Source organism: Rana temporaria, chromosome 12, assembly GCF_905171775.1.
Source record: "Rana temporaria chromosome 12, aRanTem1.1, whole genome shotgun sequence".
NCBI classification, from domain to species: domain Eukaryota; kingdom Metazoa; phylum Chordata; class Amphibia; order Anura; family Ranidae; genus Rana; species Rana temporaria.
Window position 1 is genome coordinate 62,182,164 of NC_053500.1, and position 20,455 is coordinate 62,202,618.

General features: G+C 43.5%; 1 protein-coding gene across 3 annotated transcripts in view; it reads left to right on the forward strand.

Annotated features, from left to right (window-relative positions):
* The window catches only part of FDXR (ferredoxin reductase), a 103,964-nt gene that overhangs the window by 45,272 nt on the left and 38,237 nt on the right, over positions 1-20,455 (forward strand). For all 3 annotated transcript variants that reach the window (XM_040331287.1, XM_040331288.1, XM_040331289.1), the window contains 2 exons: positions 17,761-17,883; positions 17,965-18,078. In XM_040331287.1, coding sequence (XP_040187221.1) covers positions 17,761-17,883; positions 17,965-18,078 — 237 coding nt within the window. The remainder of the gene's footprint in view (positions 1-17,760; positions 17,884-17,964; positions 18,079-20,455) is intronic.

Here is a 20,455-nt window from a genome sequence, read left to right on the forward strand (position 1 = left end):
TATTCTAACACCCTAGAGAATAAAATGGCGATCGTTGCAATACTTTCTGTCACGCCGTATTTGCGCAGCGGTCTTACAAGCGCACTTTTTTGGGAAAAAATTACACTTTTTTTTAAATTAAGAAATAAGACAACAGTAAAGTTATCCCAATTTTTTGTAATATTGTGAAAGATAATGTTACGCCAAATAAATTGATACCCAACATGTCACACTTCAAAATTGCGTCCGCTCGTGGAATGCCGACAAACTTTTACCCTTTGAAATCTCCATAGGCCTTGATTAGAGCTAACCAACAGGTGAGGGGTTTCAACTATGGAGGGATTCAGGAGAAGCTTATGCTCTATGCAGATGACACTATGCTGCTTTTGGGAGACACGGAAGGCTCCCTGAAGGAGGCGATGGCGGTGGTTGGCAAGTTTGGGACTTACACAGGTCTAGTCATTAACTGGACCAAGTCCTCACTCCTGTTGCTAGACGAGGCCCAGAGTGGAGGGGGAACGGTCGTTTCACGGGGTGCCAGTGTCTACACATATCAAGTATCTGGGGGTCTGGATTACCCCGGATCCGCGAGATTTTCTGATACTCAATCTGAACCCGCTGTTAAATAGAATTAGAGATAGTGTCAAAGTATGGTCGCGCCTTAAGATGTCTCTGGTGGGCAGGATAAATCTCATAAAAATGATTTTTATGCCTCAGATCTTATACTTCCTTCACAACACTCCCATGGTTATCCCCCTAAAATTATTCAGGATTATCAACTCTCTTTTTAGGTCCTTTATTTGGTTGAATAAGCCCCCCAGGGTTAGACTGGAGCAGCTACAGAAGCCCAAGGCGGAGGGGGGCCTTGCCCTCCCTAACCCTTGGGTATACTATCTGGCAGCTCAGGCACAGCATATTGCCCGGGCGATGCCAGAGGGACTGGGAGCGGGGGAGGCTGGAGTGCAGTTTGACCCCATTAGGGCCCTAATGTGCCATGTCACCGGTCTGGATAGTGTGCCTACGGGTATGGAAGCTCTGGCGTATGCAAAGTCCAATAGACGATTCCCCACGTATGTTCTGATGCAAAAAATTTGGAATAAACTTAGACAACTACAGGGTGTGGAGGGATTCACAGAATACAGCCCGATCTGGGCCAATGGGTATTATGAGGCGTTACTCACGTTGGATTGTGGGGCGCGGTGGAGGAGGTGCGGCGTCACGCATTTGAGACACATATTTGCGGCGGGTAGCCTGATTCCCTTCACGGAGCTGAGGGAGCGTTTTCACCTCCCGCGGTCTATGCTCTTCCACTATATACAGTTGCAGCATGCCGTGAGGGCACAGTCGGGAGGGAACCCCTGGATTCTTTCGCATACGCACATATTTAAGTACATGGCAGGAGTTTCCCAGTTTCGGGGTTTCATTTCTATGGCTTATTCCATGATTCTTTCCATATTCCTGGAGGGATTCCCCCTGGCGGCTTCAAGTAGGTGGGAGAGAGATGTAGGTGTGTTCGAGGATGAGCAGTGGGAGGAGGTACTCCAGGGGGTACAACTGTGTTCCTTAAATGTGGCCCAACGGCTCTCACAACTCTACATTATTCTTAGAGTACATTATACGCCCGCTAGGCTGTTCAAAATGGGGATGAGACCGGATTCTAATTGCCCCCGGTGTGAGAGAGACCACAGGGACCTAATTCACCTGTTATGGAGGTGCCCCAAGTTACACCCATATTGGACAGGGGTTTTAGCTACAGTCAATAGAGTATTTCAGACCAACGTACCTACGGACCCGAAGCCATGTCTACTGGGTATTTTGGATGACATCCCCATGGACGATAATTCCAAACAGGCCATAACCAGAGCCCTGTTTCAGGCCCGCAAACTCATTCTGAGACATTGGAACGCTAATGAGCCACCGACGATGAGGGTATGGATCGCCCAAATGGGAGACACCATTCGCTTGGAAAAATTTTATATATCAGCACAGGGGTCGGCCGGGGAAGTTCGACAGACTGTGGGCACCTTGGTTGGATGCCCCCGGGCTGTCACCGGTCGATCTAGTGATGGACAGACTGCTGAGGTAAGGAGGTGACCCTCTTGTGGGGTAAGAGATATATATGATGGGGTGGGCTTATGCAATGAATATCCCCAGTGACAGTGAGGACCTGTCTTTGTGTGTTTTAGGTGGTGGCGGGTGATAGCATCCCTCTTGTACCGCTGATAGGGTTCACTGCCGGAACGTCTGCCCTGTATATGAGCTGTGAAACTCTCCCCCCCCCCCCCCCCCCCCTTTTTTTTTTTTCTTTTTTTTTTCTTCCCCTTTTTTCTTTTTCTTTTTCTCTCTTTTTTTTTTTTGCTACCTTGTTTCTCCTCAATAAGTTTCCCTGAGTTGAGGAAGGGAGGGAGAACAGAATTGGATGTGATATGTACAGCGCTAGGTATGACAATGTTAACAACTTAGTTTGGATACAGCATATATTGTTTAGTACCCTTGTGTACGAGTAGAAAGATATGTGTTAGGATGCAGCCTGTATCCAGTGTTTTTTATGCTGCACAATGTAACGGATATGCTTGTAAAATTGTATGGTTCTTTTCTCTTAATAAAACCTTTTCTGATTAAAAAAAAAAAAAATCTCCATAGGCGACGTTTAAAAAAATCTACAGGTTGCATGTTTTGAGTTAGAGGAGGTCTAGGGGTAGAATTATTTCTCTCGCTCTACCAATCGCGGCGATACCTCACATTTGTGGTTTGAATACCGTTTACATATGCGGGCGCTACTCGCGTATGTGTTCACTTCTGCGCACGAGCTCGTCGGGACAGGGCACATTTTCTGGCGCCTAACTTTTTTTTTAGCTGGCTCCTAGATTCCAAGCAAATTTGTCAAACCCTGCTGTACAATATTGTGGTAAAAACGTCTCCCCCCTCTCTATCTCTTGATCTTCTTTTCCCCCCCCCCCCTCTCTGTCTCTCGCTGTTTTGCACGTCTTTTCTCATTTGTTTTTGCTTCTTCTGCGCGCTCTCTCTTTCTCTCTTAATCTACACTCTGTACCCCATAATTTAGTGAAAACTGAATTTTAGAAATGTCTGTGAATGTAATAAAAATTAAAACTGAACTATCACATGTACTTAACCACTCAACACCAAATCATGTACATCATTTTGGCTTTTAAGTGGTTGTAAACTCTATTACACCACTTTTCACTACAGGTAAGCCTATAAGGCCCCTTTCACACGGACGGCTGCTCTGCCGCAGTTAAAAGCATGTTTCATTCTTTTTAAATTCAAGACTCCAGGGACAGCGATCGGCTGCATTTGTACACTGCGATTAGCTGCGTTTACATGCAGCTGTGGTTGGCCATTATTGTCACCCCCATAGCTACTGTTTTTGTTTTGATATGCTTCCTGTTTGTTTTGTTCACGCTGCTATCCGCAGCTGACACAGTGCCCTGCGATTACCTGCAGTTATGTGCAGATAACTGCGCAAAATCGTTCCTGGATGCAGTCGAATCTATTTTTTCTATCTGCACCAAATCGCATGTAACGAAACCGCAGCTAAACGCAGTGTGTGAATGGGGCCATAGGAAAGCATTGTGTGCGTTTTGCTGCAGTAGATAACTTGAGAATCCACAGCTAAAAACACCATTCTATCCGTCCGTGTGAAAGGGGGCCTAATAAGGCTTACCTGTAGGTACAGTGAATATCTTCTAAACCTGCACCATTTAGGGGATATTCACTGTATCTGCCAACGTCCTCGGCACATGCACACTGAAGAAGCGGCTCACTTGCCATTTCTTGAGCTGATGTGGGATGACCGGCAGCTCCCGTGCACAGTGACGTCATTGCGGCTCCAGCCAATCACATCGATGGAGCCCGCAAACCCATAAATAACTCCGGGAGACATGTCGCCTGTCACAGCGGTGTATGGAGATCACTGCGCCAGCTTCGATCTAAGGTAAGTATTTCATAATGAGCTAGTATGCGATGCATACTATGCTTATTATGCCTTTTTTCTTGTCTTGCATGTTTTGTTTTGTTTTTTTGTTTTTCATGGGTTTACAACTACTTTAAGTGATTTGTATCAAGATGATACCTGCAGCTACAGGCATCATCCCAAAATCATCTTTTAAAGCCAGCAGCTGGCTTTTATGTGAAAGCCATCCTTGTGGCTAGATTGTGTTTAGAGAAGGTGGAAGGAGTCGCCGCCCACCAGTGCCTCTCCCGGATCTTCCATCTTGAATGAAAGCCAGTGGCTTACCACTAAGAATGTGGAGGGCCAAAAGCCCTGATTCTCTGTTTGCTATTGGAGCACATGTGCATGCTCTTCACTGGGCCCTGCTCTGTGTGTCCACAAGATACAGAGAGCAGTGTTCAGCCCTGCTCTCTTGTCACTGACTGTGATTGACTGCATTGGGAGCCAATAGCTCCTGCTGCTGTATCTGAGCCAGTGAGTGGTGAGAGAGCCTGGTTTGAGATCACTCAGATATAGGGGTGCAACGGATTACAGTTGATCCGTGATCCAAGCGGGTCACCCCCTTCGGATCGGAACACACTGTGATCCGCGGATTGCCACGGCTCCGGAGCTAGCCTGAAGCCGCTGCCTTTCCTAACGTTTTGGCCGCGGCTTCGGCCTACCTCCGGAGCCGCGATCATAATGCTTGGAAAGGCCGCGGCTTCGGCCTAGCTCGAGCCGCAGGAATAACATTAGGAAAGGCCGCGGCTTTGGCCTAGCTCCGGAGCCGCGGCCATCTTGGTACACCCGGCGGTGGCCCTCCTCTGTTTACACCCACAGAGGAGGAGCCCGCACTCGTGGGACACACCGCTCGGGGGGTGTCTTGCCCGAGGGGGGGGGGGAGTGTCGGTACTACCTGGAGGGGTGGGTCTCTGTACTGAGAGGAGGGGGGGGTCACTGTACTGAGAGGGGGGGTCCCCAGAGGCATTCCAAGCTGTTGCCTTTCACCCCTCAAGAGCTGTAGACCACTCTACAACAAAGCTTTGGATGGTTAACGCACCTTCCTGCTGGCCTATAACTGTGATGGTCAGCCTTAAAACGTTTGCCCATCCAAAACTTTTTCATAGTTTTGGATACACTGAATGGGGTTCCATCTCCTACCCCCCAATCAGGTTTTTACTGCTATATGGGACCCCATTGGAGAAATTTACCATCACATGATGGAAACTTGAGAAGGTGGTAGTCCTTTTTAGGAGGGGGTAATCCTTTTTCCAACTCTGTGATTCTGTTTTTGAATAATAATTCTGACATGTTTGTTATATCTGTCACTCGGATTGGTTAGAAGTTGCACAAATACAGCTGGATAAAACACTAATTGTGCCTGTCTTCATTTCAGGCTGCAAAGCAACAAAATGTAATTATTTTACAGGGGGGTGATTCTTTTCTTTGCCCACTGTGTGGATGTATAGTGTGTATATTATAATTTCTATTACATTTTTCCCTTTTTTTTTTTTTTTTCTTGTTCTCGGTTCTGCATTTTGATACGGCCAAGGCACATCAATTTAAAGGATTTAGCAGAGCCACATCACCTCTCATACCATCAACTTTTGCTTTTTAAATTGTCAGTGAAGTTGTGCATGAAAAATTCCCGCTGTTCTTAATACATGGGGTCACAGCAGAACACTGTGTATCCTCAGTTGGTTGCACATGAAGTAGCTCACAACTTCCAACATGCAGATTGTACCTTTTTCAGAATAGACCTGGTTTGGGCTAATTATGTTTACAAATAAGTTGGATGGATGATAATTTTATAAATGTTTTATTTAATTCTTCATCAAAGACGTATATAATTCTGCTTCTTGTTCATATAGATCCATTACAACGGAGGGAAGATTTGATTAATTCACAAACTTATTTAACACAATATCTAGATTTTCTCTGCTATTATTCTGGCTGGTACTGAATACAAATGTGCTGCTTATATATAGGAAAACGGATCTGTGTAATGAAATGCAGCTCCAAGCCAACAAAAGATACGCATAGTAAGAGGATTTGGCTTACCTTTAGGGTGGGAAGAAGGTGTTTATTTTTATCTGCGGGATGTTCCTTTAATTTTCGGTGGTTTAAATAAGGCAACGCTGTTATCCCTGAATATTTGTACTCTGCTTACACTGCAAAGTTCAGTGGGTGGTTTAAAATGAGTGAACCAAAATTCCCTTTGCATTTCTTTGTATTATATTTTACATGGGGGGGCATCATACAAAAATATCTCAACTGGAGCATGTAGACGTTTACAACCTCTAGCTCCTGTCAACTTTTTTCGTTTTGGCTAAAGTATGGTTTATTTTTTATTTTTTTTTAAACAAGTAAAAAAGGCGCAAAACACAGGTACCTCAAGTAGTGGTACCCAATAGTCCAAGGGCAAAGGTAAGAAGGTGTGTATATACACATGTATATGCATACACAAAACTATATGGCAGGGTATCAGTAACGGCAGCCACCAAGAAAACCAAAAGCCGGTTCCAGTATACTAGGGAAAAAAAACAAGAAGAGGGGCGCCTCTGAGTATGTATCATAAGAATAATTTAATAAACAACAACATCCACTCACATGGAGAACAGGTAAGTTGCATTCAAATCCGGTTGCTGGGCTGAAGAGATGAAAGTGGGACTGCAAGTCACAGCAAGTTCTGTAAAGCTGGCACCACATCAGATCCGTGCAGGATGGAGTGGGATGGCTGAGCACAGCGTGGTTTTCTTCAGTGATCCAGGCTTGGGCATATCTTAGTCTATCAGGAAAAATTCATCTGATAAGAATATGGGTTCCAGGTAAAAGGTGTAGTGGAGAGTGACAAGAGTCAGTGGTTATGGCAAGCCGCACTGTGGCTTTGGTGTGCACTCTGTCTCTGTAGATTGAAAAGTAAACACGGCCGTGTATTCAGAGTGAGACTAGAGGAGCATCACAGCACGGCACCAGGCAATGACCTCACACACATGCGGCATGTTTCGAAGCTAGCAAGCCATTGATGGGGGAAAAAAGGCCGCACCTCTTTTTCAAGCATAGAGTGTGTGAGAGCTGGGTGGGACATTTATAGGCTGACAGGGGGCGTGGCCATTATGGAGATTTGGAAAAAAAAAAAGGGTCAGCAAAGCTAGGGGGAAAAAAAGAACATTAAAGCGGAGTTCCAACCACAATTAGCATTTTTTTAAATGTACGGTATGTCCTTTCATCCTGCGTTTTTATAATATAAATCTGGTCACTTCCTATTTTACAATCCGCCGCCGATCCGCATAGATTTTCAAAAAAGATAGTTTATAAAACTATATCTACACCGTTGTCATTTTGCTTGTGGGCATTGTGAAGCCTACAGGCACTTACTTCCTGGAAGTCTTGGATGGGGAGTGATAATTGGACAGCACACTGCATCCTGGGAAATGATGGCACATATTTTCCAGGAGCATTAGAGGGAGATGATGTCAGAATCGTAGGTGGTTTCAAAGGCAGATTTTGTGGGACCGCATAGCAACAGGCATTTCCAGATGAGTAAAAAAAATAATTTTTTTTTTTTTTTCTTTTTTAGTCGTAAGCTAGAGTTTAAAGCAAAATTGTTTTTTTGATGGAACCTCCACTTTAAGCAGACACAATGCATGTGGAATGAATATAACATAGAATGGGAAGTTAACATTTAGAAGACTCAATGCAAATGAAGCAAATAAATATGATTAAAAAATGCTGGGTAAAAGGGGTTCATCTAAAATTTAAGTTGTATGAAGGAAAATAAATGCAGGGAAACTAGATGGTGGGCAAATGATAAAACATACTATATATTATGAAGGATAGTGATACGATATAAATCAGTATCATTGTGAGGTAGGTTATTAATGATGATAATGCATCTCAGGTAAACCAATGACATATTAAATCCATTAATTAGTTAATCAACTAGATTAATACTATGTAGGTGAGCTATAAATTAGGAGCAATATTCATGGACATGGGGTGAAGGAAAGGAGAAAAAGAAAAAAACGCAGGGATTAAAAAAAAAAGGGGAGGGGGGGGGGGGCGGAAGGGCTGGGCATAAGATCATGCTACCTCTAGGGTTACCATATACTCCATTATAAAAAACGATATATATATATATATATATATATTAGGGGTGCAACGGATCACAGTTGATCCGTGATCCGACCGGGTCACCCCCTTCGGATTGGATCACACTGTGATCCGCGGATTGCCACGGCTCCGGAGCTAGGCCGAAGCCGCGGCCTTTCCTAATGTTAAGGCGGCGGCTCCAGAGCTAGGCCGAAGCCTTTCCTAATGTTATGGCCGCGGCTTCGGCCTACCTCCGGAGCCGCGACCATAACGCTAGGAAAGGCCGCGGCTTCGGCCTAGCTCCGGAGCCGCCGCAGTAACATTAGGAAAGGCCGCGGCTTCGGCCTAGCTCCGGAGCCGCGGCCATCTTGGTACACCCGGCGGCGGCCCTCCTCTGTTTACACCCACAGAGGAGGAGCCCGCACTCGGACACACCGCTCGGGGAGTGCCTGTCGGTACTAGCTGAGGGGGGGTCACTGTACTGAGGAGGGGGGGTCACTGTACTGAGGGGGGGTCACTGTACTGAGGAGGGGGGGTCACTGTACTGAGGAGGGGGGGTCACTGTACTGAGGGGGTCACTGTACTGAGGAGGGGGGTCACTGTACTGAGGGGTCACTGTACTGAGGAGGGGGTCACTACTGAGGGGGGGTCACTGTACTGAGGGGGGGTCACTGTACTGAGGGGGGTCACTGTACTGAGGGGGGATCACTGCTGAGGAGGGGGGGGGGGATCACTGTACAGGGGGGGGGAATCACTGTGAGGAGGGGGGGGGTCACTGTACTGAGGAGGGGGTCACTGTACTGAGGAGGGGGGGTGTCTGCACTGAGGGGGTACTATAGTTGGTGGGGGGGGGGGGGGACATGTGGATATTACAGTGGGGGAGATTTTTTTTTTTTTTTTTGCCGATCCGAAAAATGATCCGATCCGTGACTCCTGATCCGAGGAACGATCCGAACCGTGAGTTTTTTGATCCGTTGCACCCCTAATATATATAAAAAAACTTTATGTAGACATGCAGTAAAAAAAATTACAAAAATGTATAAATAAGTGAATCGATAGATAAAACAGTAATACCATATAAAATCCAATTATGAGTAGTAATGACTAGTTCATATTGCTATAATACAGTCACTATTTCTATCCCTTAGTTTAGGCCACCAGGCGAGAGAACGTCAAGGCAATAAATCCAAAATGTCTCATGGGCACATAATTTTTTGAAGCGTTCAGCCTCTGTCATCGTATTAGGAATTTGCTCGATGACCCAGACTGAAAGACCAGTGGTAGATTTTTTATGGTGATTGGCAAAATGCCGGGGGACGCTGTGCATATCCTTAACACCCTCGATAAGCCGTTGATGCTGGCCAAAACGTTGCCTAAGAGGGCAAATAGTTTGTCCGACATAAATCAACCCACAAGGGCAGGTAAGACCATATACAACAAAGTTGGATGAGCAATTGTAGAAGTGGTCCAGTGGATAAGTTCTGCCCTTGGAGCAAAAGGATTTTTTGCCGTGTTGGACAAAAAGACAAGTTTTGCAGCGGGCTTTTTTGCATTGGAACATTCCCTAAAACCACCCCCTTTCTTGCCCCTACCCCTACACCACAAGCCGCTCCCCCTAATGGGAATCCTTATCACTAATATCACTAATAGGAACCCTCAGGGGATTCCTTCCAGTGGTTCTGGTTTACTGGCCAACAGGAACCACACAACCATAACGAAGTCCTTGCTTGCTGACCTTAATACATTTTATAATAGACCCTCCTATGTAAGAAGGAGTTATCAAGCAAACAAAAAGAATAATACCTCTGACTCCACACTTGCCTATTCCCAGCCTAATCTTGCCTCCGATCCACACCCCCCATGTACAACCAAGAATTCCAATGAGGAATCTATGGATGTTCAGCCAATGAATGACAATTCTGTCAATACTGTGGCATACCCCAACTCCACACCTGCTGATACTTTTGATTCCCCCCAGACTAACTTCCCTCCCTTACCCCACATTCCCCTCCCCATCAGTACATCCACATGTACACCCAGGCTTCATGCCCTTCACTAACCACTGACTCAGTTTTTTTAGACTCGGGTCCTACTCGAGCCAACCAGAGAAAAAGAAAACTCACCGGCGAGGCTGCAGAGGAGGACGAAAAAAGCCCAGAAATCAACACACAGAAATACCGCAAACTGTGAAGATGTTTAACTTATCTCTAGAGCTTTCCACTGCTGATACTAGTCTACTCAGCAGAGGTCTTAACTTTGCCCCTATCAACAAGCCTAATCCATTTCTTTTGTTTAAAGACTTAAACAGATACATCCGTAATTTGACCCTCAAAAGGTTGTTCCATGCTAAACAAAGTAAATCTAGCTTAGACGGCATGGATCCCCCTTCAGTGACCCCGCTCCCAGATTTCTTTAAATATGATGGTGACATAGACGTCTTAGAATCCCTAACCGATGAAGATGACACTTTAAGCCTCTTCACACAGCATCTTGCCACCTCACCACCTATAGTACATTCCTCCTTTAAACCCAAGTCTGTTTTCTACCCAGCCCAGTCCAAAGGCCGTACCTCGAATTTCTATAGTAGTGTATGCCGATATTCTTAAACTCTGCCAAACATCGTCCACTGTACCATCACATCAATACAATCTCTCTGCCCCTGAAATTCGTGCTTTAGACTCTCTAATCAACACAGCAGATATTAGCAAATCCGCCGATAAGGGGGGTGGTATAGTTCTGCTAAACAAGGCAGATTATATCAAATAAGCACATAGACTCCTTTCTGACAAGACCACATACAGTAAGCTTAAAAAAGACCCCACAACTAACTTTGCTATTGAGGTGAATGATTTAGTTAAATCCGCTCTTGACTGCAGAGTGATTAACAAAACTGAAGCTTCCTTTTTAAAAAAAAAAAGTTTCTATCAAGTCCCCTACTTTTACCACCTGCCAAAAATCCACAAAAACCTCACTTCCCCTCCTGGCAGGCCCATTGTGGCTGCCATGGATAGTATCACCACTGGTTTCAGTCAACACATTGACCTATACCTACAACCCATTGTTCAACAGCTACCATCTTATATTAGAGATGGTTCACATCTCCTGGAATTGCTTGCATGCTACAAGTGGGAACCCTCCTATATGTGGTTATCCTTAGATGTTTCGTCCCTCTATACCTCCATTCCACATCACTTTGGATTATTAGCTTTAGAACTTTTCTTGGCTCAGGACCCCCTTATTAACTCCAGACAAGCTGCATTTATCCTGGAGGCCACCAATTTTTGTCTTACCCACAACTATTTTGACTTTGATGGCGAGTTCTACCTGCAAATTAAGGGGACCGCCATGGGAGCCAACATTGCTCCGTCCTATGCCAACATAACCACAGGCTATTGGGAAAAAAATTATATCTCACAAAACAACCCATATGCTGCTAACATTATCTTTTTTGGCCGGTATATCGATGACATCATTGTCATCTGGGATGGGCCCTATGATCTAATTCCCTCATTTGTAGAGCACTGTAACCATAACCCCTACAGCCTATCTTTCACCCATGTCCTTGAGTCTTCCAGCCTGGCATTTCTAGACCTAGAATTGGGTCATGCTGGCGAGACCATCACTGCCAAGAGTTACACCAAACCTACGGCTGGCAACTCTTTCCTTCATTATAAGAGTTGCCATTATCCTAAATGGACACAAAACATACCAAAGGGTCAGTTCTGTCATCTACGGCAGAACTGCACCTTAGATACTGACTATGATACTTTAAGCATTCCCCTTAAAAAGAAATTTGCAGATAAAGAATATCCGACAGAATTGGTAGACCAAGCATGCAACTACTACTCAAAAGGCAAACCAGTTAAAAAAGATAAAAGACAAAATAGACCATTCTATGCGATTTATCACTACCTTTTAATTTCCAATACAAAAAAAGGGAAAACATACTAAGCACCCACTGGAATATTCTACAACAAGACGTGCTTCTCAAAACCATTCTTCCATCAGCACCCAGAATTGCTTATTGCAAAGCTCCCAGCCTAAAAAATAAAATCGCCCAGAGCAAACTCAAAAGTAACCAGGTCACCCCCAATTCCACCCTGCTCATACCCCTAGTTGGCATGTTCCAATGCAAAAAAGCCTGCTGCAAAACTTGTCTTTTTGTCCAACACGGAAAAAAATCCTTTTGCTCTAAGGGCAGAACTTATCCACTGGACCACTTCTACAATTGCTCATCCAACTTTGTTGTATATGGTCTTACCTGCCCTTGTGGGTTGATTTATGTCGAACAAACTATTTGCCCTCTTAGGCAACGTTTTGGCCAGCATCAACAACTTATCGAGGGTGGTAAGGATATGCACAGCGTCCCCCGGCATTTTGCCAATCGCCATAAAAAATCTACCACTGGTCTTTCAGTCTGGGTCATCGAGCAAATTCCTAATACGAAGACAGAGGCTGAACGCTTCAAAAAATTATGTGCCCATGAGACATTTTGGATTTATTGCCTTGACGTTCTCTCGCCTGGTGGCCTAAACGAAGGGATAGAAATAGTGACTGTATTATAGCATTATGAACTAGTCATTACTACTCATAATTGGATTTTATATGGTATTACTGTTTTATCTATCGATTCACTTATTTATACATTTTTGTCATTTTTTTTACTGCATGTCTACACATAAAAAAATATATATATATATATATATATATATATATATATATATATATATATATATATATATATATAATCTATATCTTGTTTTTTATAATGGAGTATATGGTAACCTTAGAGGTAGCATGATCTTATGCCCAGCCCTTCTGCCCCCCCTCCCCTTTTTTTTTTTTAATCCCTGCGTTTTTTTTCTTTTTCTCCTTTCCTTCACCCCATGTCCATGAATATTGCTCCTAATTTATAGCTCACCTACATAGTATTAATCTAGTTGATTAACTAATTAATGGATTTAATATGTCATTGGTTTACCTGAGATGCATTATCATTAATAACCTACCTCACAATGATACTGATTTATATCGTATCACTATCCTTCATAATATATAGTATTTTTTTATCATTTTCCCACCATCTAGTTTCCCTGCATTTATTTTCCTTCATACAACTTAAATTTTAGACGAACCCTTTTACCCAGCATTTTTTAATCATATTTATTTGCTTCATTTGCATTGAGTCTTCTAAATGTTAACTTCCCCCTGAATTTTTATACATTATTTCTCATTCTATGTTATATTCATTCCACTTGCATTGTGTCTGCTTAAAGTGGAGGTTCCATCAAAAAAACAATTTTGCTTTAAAGCGGGGGTTCACCCTTAGAGGGCACTTTTCCCCCTTCGCTTCCTGCTCGTTATTACTAGGGGAATCGGCTATTTATTTTAAAATATGTGCAGTACTTACCCGTTTACGAGACGCATCCTCTCCGTCGCTTCCGGGTATGGGCTTCGGGAATGGGCGTTCCTTCTTGATTGACAGGTTTCCGAGAGGCTTCCGACGGTCGCATCCATCGCGTCACGATTTTCCGAAAGAAGCCGAACGTCGGTGCGCAGGCGCAGTATAGAGCCGCACCGACGTTCGGCTTCTTTCGGCTACGAGTGACGCGATGGATGCGACCGTCGGAAGCCTCTCGGAAGAATGTCAATCAAGAAGGAACGCCCGCTCCCGAAGACCATACCCGGGAAGCGACGGAAGAAGATGCAGCTCGAAAACGGGTAAGTACTGCACCTATTTTAATACAAATAGCCGATTCCCCTAGACCGAACGAGCAGGAATCTAGGGGAAGAAAAAAAAAAAATTTAGAAATGGGTGAACTCCCGCTTTAAACTCTAACTTACGACTAAAAAAACATTTTTTTTTTTTACTCATCTGGAAATGCCTGTTGCTATGCGGTCCCACAAAATCTGCCTTTGAAACCACCTAGGATTCTGACATCATCTCCCTCTAATGCTCCTGGGAAATGTGTGCCATCATTTCCCAGGATGCAGTGTGCTGTCCAATTATCACTCCCCATCCAAGACTTCCAGGAAGTAAGTGCCTGTAGGCTTCACAATGCCCACAAGCAAAATGACAACGGTGTAGATATAGTTTTACAAACTATCTTATTTGAATATCTATGCGGATCGGCGGCGGATTGTAAAATAGGAAGTGACCAGATTTATATTATAAAAACGCAGGATGAAAGGACATGCATTTAAAAAATGCTAATTGTGGTTGGAACTCCGCTTTAATGTTCTTTTTTTTTTCCCTAGCTTTGCTGACCCTTTTTTTTTTTTTTTTTTCAAATCTCCATAATGGCCACGCCCCCTGTCAGACAGCTCTCAACACTCTATGCTTGAAAAAGAGGTGCCGCCTTTTTTCCATCAATGGCTTGCTAGCTTCGAAACATGCCGCATGTGTGTGAGGTCATTGCCGGGCGCCGTGCTGTGATGCTCCTCTAGTCTCACTCTGAATACACGGCCGTGTTTACTTTTCAATCTACAGAGACAGAGTGCACACCAAAGCCACAGTGCGGCTTGCCATAACCACTGACTCTTGTCACTCTCCACTACACCTTTTACCTGGAACCCATATTCTTATCGGATGGATTTTTCCTGATAGACTAAGAAATGCCCAAGCCTGGATCACTGAAGAAAACCACGCTGTGCTCAGCCATCCCACTCCATCCTGCACGGATCTGATGTGGTGCCAGCTTTACAGGACTTGCTGTGACTTGCAGTCCCACTTTCATCTCTTAAAGGATCACTAAAGAAAAAAATGTTTTTTGCTGAAATTACTGTTTTCAGGGTATAGAGACATAAAAGTTAACTGATTCCTTTTAAAAATGATTAAAAATAGATTAAATTCAATCATATAATGTGCCTGCAGTTTCACTTTCGTTTTTAAACTGGTTTCATGTTTATGTGAAGTAAAGCGACCCACAGAACAAAAACAAACAAATCCAGGGCAGTGTTTTGTTTTTAAAATGAATCTGATTGGTTCTGAGGAGTTTTAGACACACACAGCTTGGACCACAGTGAAAAGCTGCCATGAGATTTCTCATAAGGAGCCAGACAAGCAGGAAGTGTGGAGATCACAGCAGAATTACAGCAACTTCAAAGCAAAAACGAACAATGAGGACATGAAACCAGTACTGCAGTAAGGTAAAGGAAGCTATTTAGCTAAAAAAAATATTATTTTAGTGATCCTTTAAGCCCAGCAACCGGATTTGAATGCAACTTACTTGTTCTCCATGTGAGTGGATGATGTTGTTTATTAAATTATTCTTATGATACATACTCAGAGGCGCCCCTCTTCTGATTTTATTTTTTTCTGAGAGCCCATTTAGTAGATTTTCTCTCACTTCCTGTCTTTGTGACACCTGTACAAGAAATAGGGGAAGCAGTTGTCACAGGGGTATGAAAAGGTGGCCTGAAGTTCTAACTGTTTTATCATTTTTAAAAAAATGTTTGTGTTCCCATTGGAAGGCTTTTCCATCACTTCCTGCCCATATGGCAATAAACACCTGCCGGAGGCTGTAACTGTCTTCAAAAGAAAGTAACATATTTTGTGGAGATAGTGAGTTTTAGCGATATTAGGCAGACCATAGCAAAATTTTCTTTACACAGAAAAAGTATTCATTTAAAATGTATGCTAGGCACTAGAGCTGCACGATTCTGGATAAAATAAGAATCGCCATTTTTTTGCAATTGCACTCAAGACCGCTGCGCAAATACAATGTGACATAAAATATTGCAACAACTATCATTTTATTCTTTAGGGTCTCTACTCAAAAAAAGATACACTGTGTATATATGTGTGTGTGTATATGTATATATGTGTATATATGTATGTATGTGTATATATATATATATATGTGTGTGTGTGTAATATATATATATATATATATATATATATATATATAATGTAATTTGGGGGTTCTAAGTAATTTTCGAGCAAAAAAAAAAAAAGATTTTAAATTGAAAACAACAAATGTCAGAAAAAGGTTTAGTGTTTAAGTCAGGGGTGTCCAAACTTTTTCCAAAGAGGGCCAGATTTGATTAAGTGAACATGCGTGAGGGCCGACCATTTGGCTTGACATTCTGGGAACCATTAAAATTTGGTCTAAGTGTGTTTGTCCGAGCATTAATACACTGCCCAACAAGAATTCTCTTGCCTTTGTGTCTGTGTGTGGTGAAGAGATGAGCTCAGGCGTGTTATTTGGATATACCGTATTTATTGGCGTATAACACACACCTTCACTTTCGGAGGGAAGTTTCAGGGAAAAAACTTACAATTTTAAATAAAGAACTGTGAAGCAAAATAAGGGTCAGAGCCCATCTGCAGCACCCACCATTTCCAGGAATGCAGCACCCACCGTTGCCAGGAATGCAGCACCCATCAATGCACTCACCATTGCCAGTGCTGCATTTCTGGCAATGGTGAGTGCATTCCTTTCTGGCAATGGTGAGTGCCTTCCTGGCAATCCAGAAAGGTTCTCACCAGTGCCAGGAATGCAGCACCCATCATTGTGAGGGCTTGTTCAAATGTGCAGTGGTGGCCCATCTATTAAGGCCCCCTCTATACTTGCCACCCACTATATGAATAATGGATAGATTTATGCCAAGCATGCCCCAAAAAAAAGAGAAATTACTACCAGCTGCTACTGTGTGTGGCTATACTGCTGCCTCTCTGAAAAGTGGATCACTTTTTTAAAGGGGGTTCCACAAGCCGTCAAGAGACGATATGCTGCCACCTTACCACCTGTTTTGACCTCTAAAAACCTGCACCGCTGCTTATATTAAAGAGGCACTGAATAATTGGTTTCCTCCCCAGAAACACACGGGCCTGCAATTGGAAAGACAAAAAACTTTAATACGATTTATTTTCTGCAGGTGAGATCATTTTATACTAAAAACCAATAAGTTTACAAATAAACTTGTCTCTTTTCAATACTACACATAGAAGAACATAAAAAAAAAATACATCTAATCAAATAAAACACCACATAAATAAAATCTGTCGCCCTCTTAGAACTTACCCATAATGTTATGTGAAAACATAAATCATGTACTCTAGGATTGATTTACTAAGGGCCAATTCACAAAGCAATGCAGAGAGGCAAGAGCGATTCACCACTCTGCAATGCCGACTGCACTAAGGGGCAGTGTGGTGTGCGATTCATCGCACTGCTTCCTTTTTTTTTTTTTATGAGCTTTATTTGAAGTGTACAAAACATATACTTCATTCACTGCAGTGTCCGGACATTGCAGTGTGATTCAGGCCGGTGTGCTGTGATAGGTTGCATGTCTGTATTTTTATTGCATCAAGATGCTACATTGCAGTGTGAATGGGACACATGGGGAGAAAATGTTTCGTGTGTCCCTGTGGTGACATATTTTACCATGATATCACTGCACATACTGTGAAATGGTCCTGAAGCTGGCGCAGCTCTGCATGGAAACCAAACGACTTCCAGTATTTTGATGTCACATGCTGGGGTTTCCACAGACTTTAGTATCAGTTTAAGCCTCTCATGAGAAGTTCCCTTCATTTGCCAAGTAAAAATACCATGTACAGTTATTGAATGTAGCCACAATGTTTTGTAACAATAGAAATGGAACCAACAACTGCAATCATCTGGAACCCCCCCCCATGTGATCACAAATACAACAAAAATTGCTTGAATTTTTTTGACTTGTGTCCTTTCTTTGCTCCCTTTTTTATTTATTTATTTTTTTAATTCTTACAGAATGTTATCAACACTTTTACACAGACGGCCAATTTAGAGGGCTGCAGTTTCCTTGGCAATGTGACTGTCGGAAGAGATGTAACAATAGAGGAACTACAGGCGGCATATCATGCCGTAGTCTTGGTGAGTGCTGAGAAAGACCTTACCTTGGATAGCTGGATGCTTGGCTCTGTCTGTATACTGAGCCTTCTTTATCCCTGACAGAGCTATGGGGCAGAAGACAAGCGGCAGCTGGGGATTCCTGGAGAAGATCTTCCGGGAGTGTACTCGGCCCGGGACTTTGTGGGTTGGTATAACGGCCTTCCAGATAACCGACACGTGAGTGACAGCAGAGACCATTCTTCTATACATTTGTACACATGGAGAGTTCTCTACCATTGTTCTCAGATGTACAGGCTCCACCATGAGCCTGTATTTTGCCCAATGCAGGAGAAAACAAAAGCTTTACTTTACTATTTCCCTCCCATATAACCGTGCTAGTGTTTGGGTATTGATTGCTAAAGTACCCAGAGCTCGCATGTGGGGATGGAGAGAGGATCCTCAGGCCTGTGTAACTCAAGGTCATTGCTTGAGGATTATATAAGGTCTTAGTAATTATTTCTACACTGTGTTCCTTTTAAACTGTGCTTGCATTCAGAAATATGCTTTTAATAGACATCTGGCCCCCTGAACCCTATGCAGAAAATCATCAATCCTATACCTGTGTCAAAGTGCCCTGGGTAACCCCCCCCCCCCCCCACTTACTACCAGTATGCCTCTGTTGTTTGCTAGTGTCCTAGGATGATAGCCCTCTATTCTTCTGCTCTGCTATGATCAGACTAACCTTTTTTCTTGGATTTATTTATTTATTTTCCTTCAGCAAGACTCTTCTTTCATCACTACTGTAGTTTTTTACTTCAATTGCAGCTATCAAATGGGATCTGGATTTAGGAGTACCACGTCCCCACTGGACTGGATGTTGTGGTGGATAACCTGGAAATGACCTTCAGGCACCTGCCTCTGTGTGGGGGTGCTTTCCAGACTACATGATCTGCAGAGCACTATTTAGGGCCAGAGCCATTGGCAATGCCTCAGCGCGTGATATGCCTCTAAAAGACTCGGTGATTAGGCTGGTTGGGTCGAGCATCATACGCTACCCCATTCGCATGAGTTCCTGGGTACCATTATATTCCCCTTTTTCTGACATTTTTACTGTGTTGGGAATTAACTTGGTAGGAATTTCCTGCAGTTCTTGCTGCTTCTGCTTACAGGGAGCCGTGTGAAACTTTGATCTTTAATCTATTCCTGCTGCCCACCTGCAGTGACCATGTGCCCCCTCGCCTAGTATTAGCTGCCTGAGCTTTGTACTTGAAGGCCTTTACATTACTTTACTGCCATGCAGCTGTAACATGTCTGACTGGTAATGATGGCGAGAACAGTCCTTTTTACTGGGTGCCTCCAGTTTATCTTCTATAGCTCCAGGGCTGTTTTGCAGTGTGCCTCCTGATGGTGCTGCCAACTGCAGCCATCCTGTCAGCTAAAGTTGGACTGTACCGTCCTCAATTACGTTGGATGTGACTTTGTCCTCTGCCTTCTTAGCTGAAATTGTATGACCTATGACAAGACTTTATGACCCAGTTTACCTACTGTGGTTATTTACGGGGGCTCACAGGGGCCACAAGCAAGCTCCCACACCTTCTCCAGCAGATTCTGTATCTTGTGGCTTCTGAGCCATTAGGTACAGAGACTCTGATTCTGAGTTTCTCAAGTCCTCAATTGATGAGCTTTCTCCCGAGTTGTCTAATGCTTTTGCCCCAAAATAAAAACAAATCATTTTGATTTTTATTGATGCAGCATGCACCACTCTAAAACTAGAGGATCAGCCCATTGTGCCCACCAGTGCTCTTTGCAGTCCTGGGATGTCTCAAAATTCTAAGGCTACAAAGACTTTACTTTCGAACCTGCTTTTCGGTTTCCCTAAGAGAAAGATACGTTGTTTTTTCTTTCGCCCAAGTGCTTGTTGGCCTTGTACCCTTATGTGACCGTTTTTGTACAGAAATTATCTGTTTCCACTGTGGATCTAGTCGTGTCCTGCCTGCCTTAACAGGGCACCTTCCATATTGGTGTAGGATGTACCTTGTTTTAGGGACCTAACTGATAAGTGACTGGAAGCCTTTAGTAGAGCTCTGTTCTCACTGGTGGATTCTGCCCTTCACCGATCCTAGCTGTAGCTTCTCTTTATCAACTCTGACTGTTTAAAATCCCTTGAAGTCTAACCAGCACTGCAGTTGATCCCTCACTTACTGACCGCATTTAGCAGATGGCTGAGGTGTTAAACCTTGGTGACAGATTGCTGAAAACGTTTCTTCTTCTGTCACACATGTGCCTTTAACTGCTACAGATGCATAGGGTATTGTGGTTAAAGTGTTGGAAGTGCGGAACCCCTGTGCAAGAAGCGTTTGATCTGCATGGTGTTAGAGGAAACGTCTCTTTGTACTCACTGTTGATGCTACTATCAAGGAAGCTGGTGACCAGAACACCCAAGTCCATTTCCCTGACTGACCAAGAAACATCCTTTTTAAAGGGGTTGTAAAGGTCTGTTTTTTTTATTTTCTAAATTGGTTCCTTTAGACCCCTTTCACACTGATGCCGCCCATAACGTCGGTGGTAAAACACTGCTATTTTACCATCGGATTTGCGGATTTTGCATTTCGCT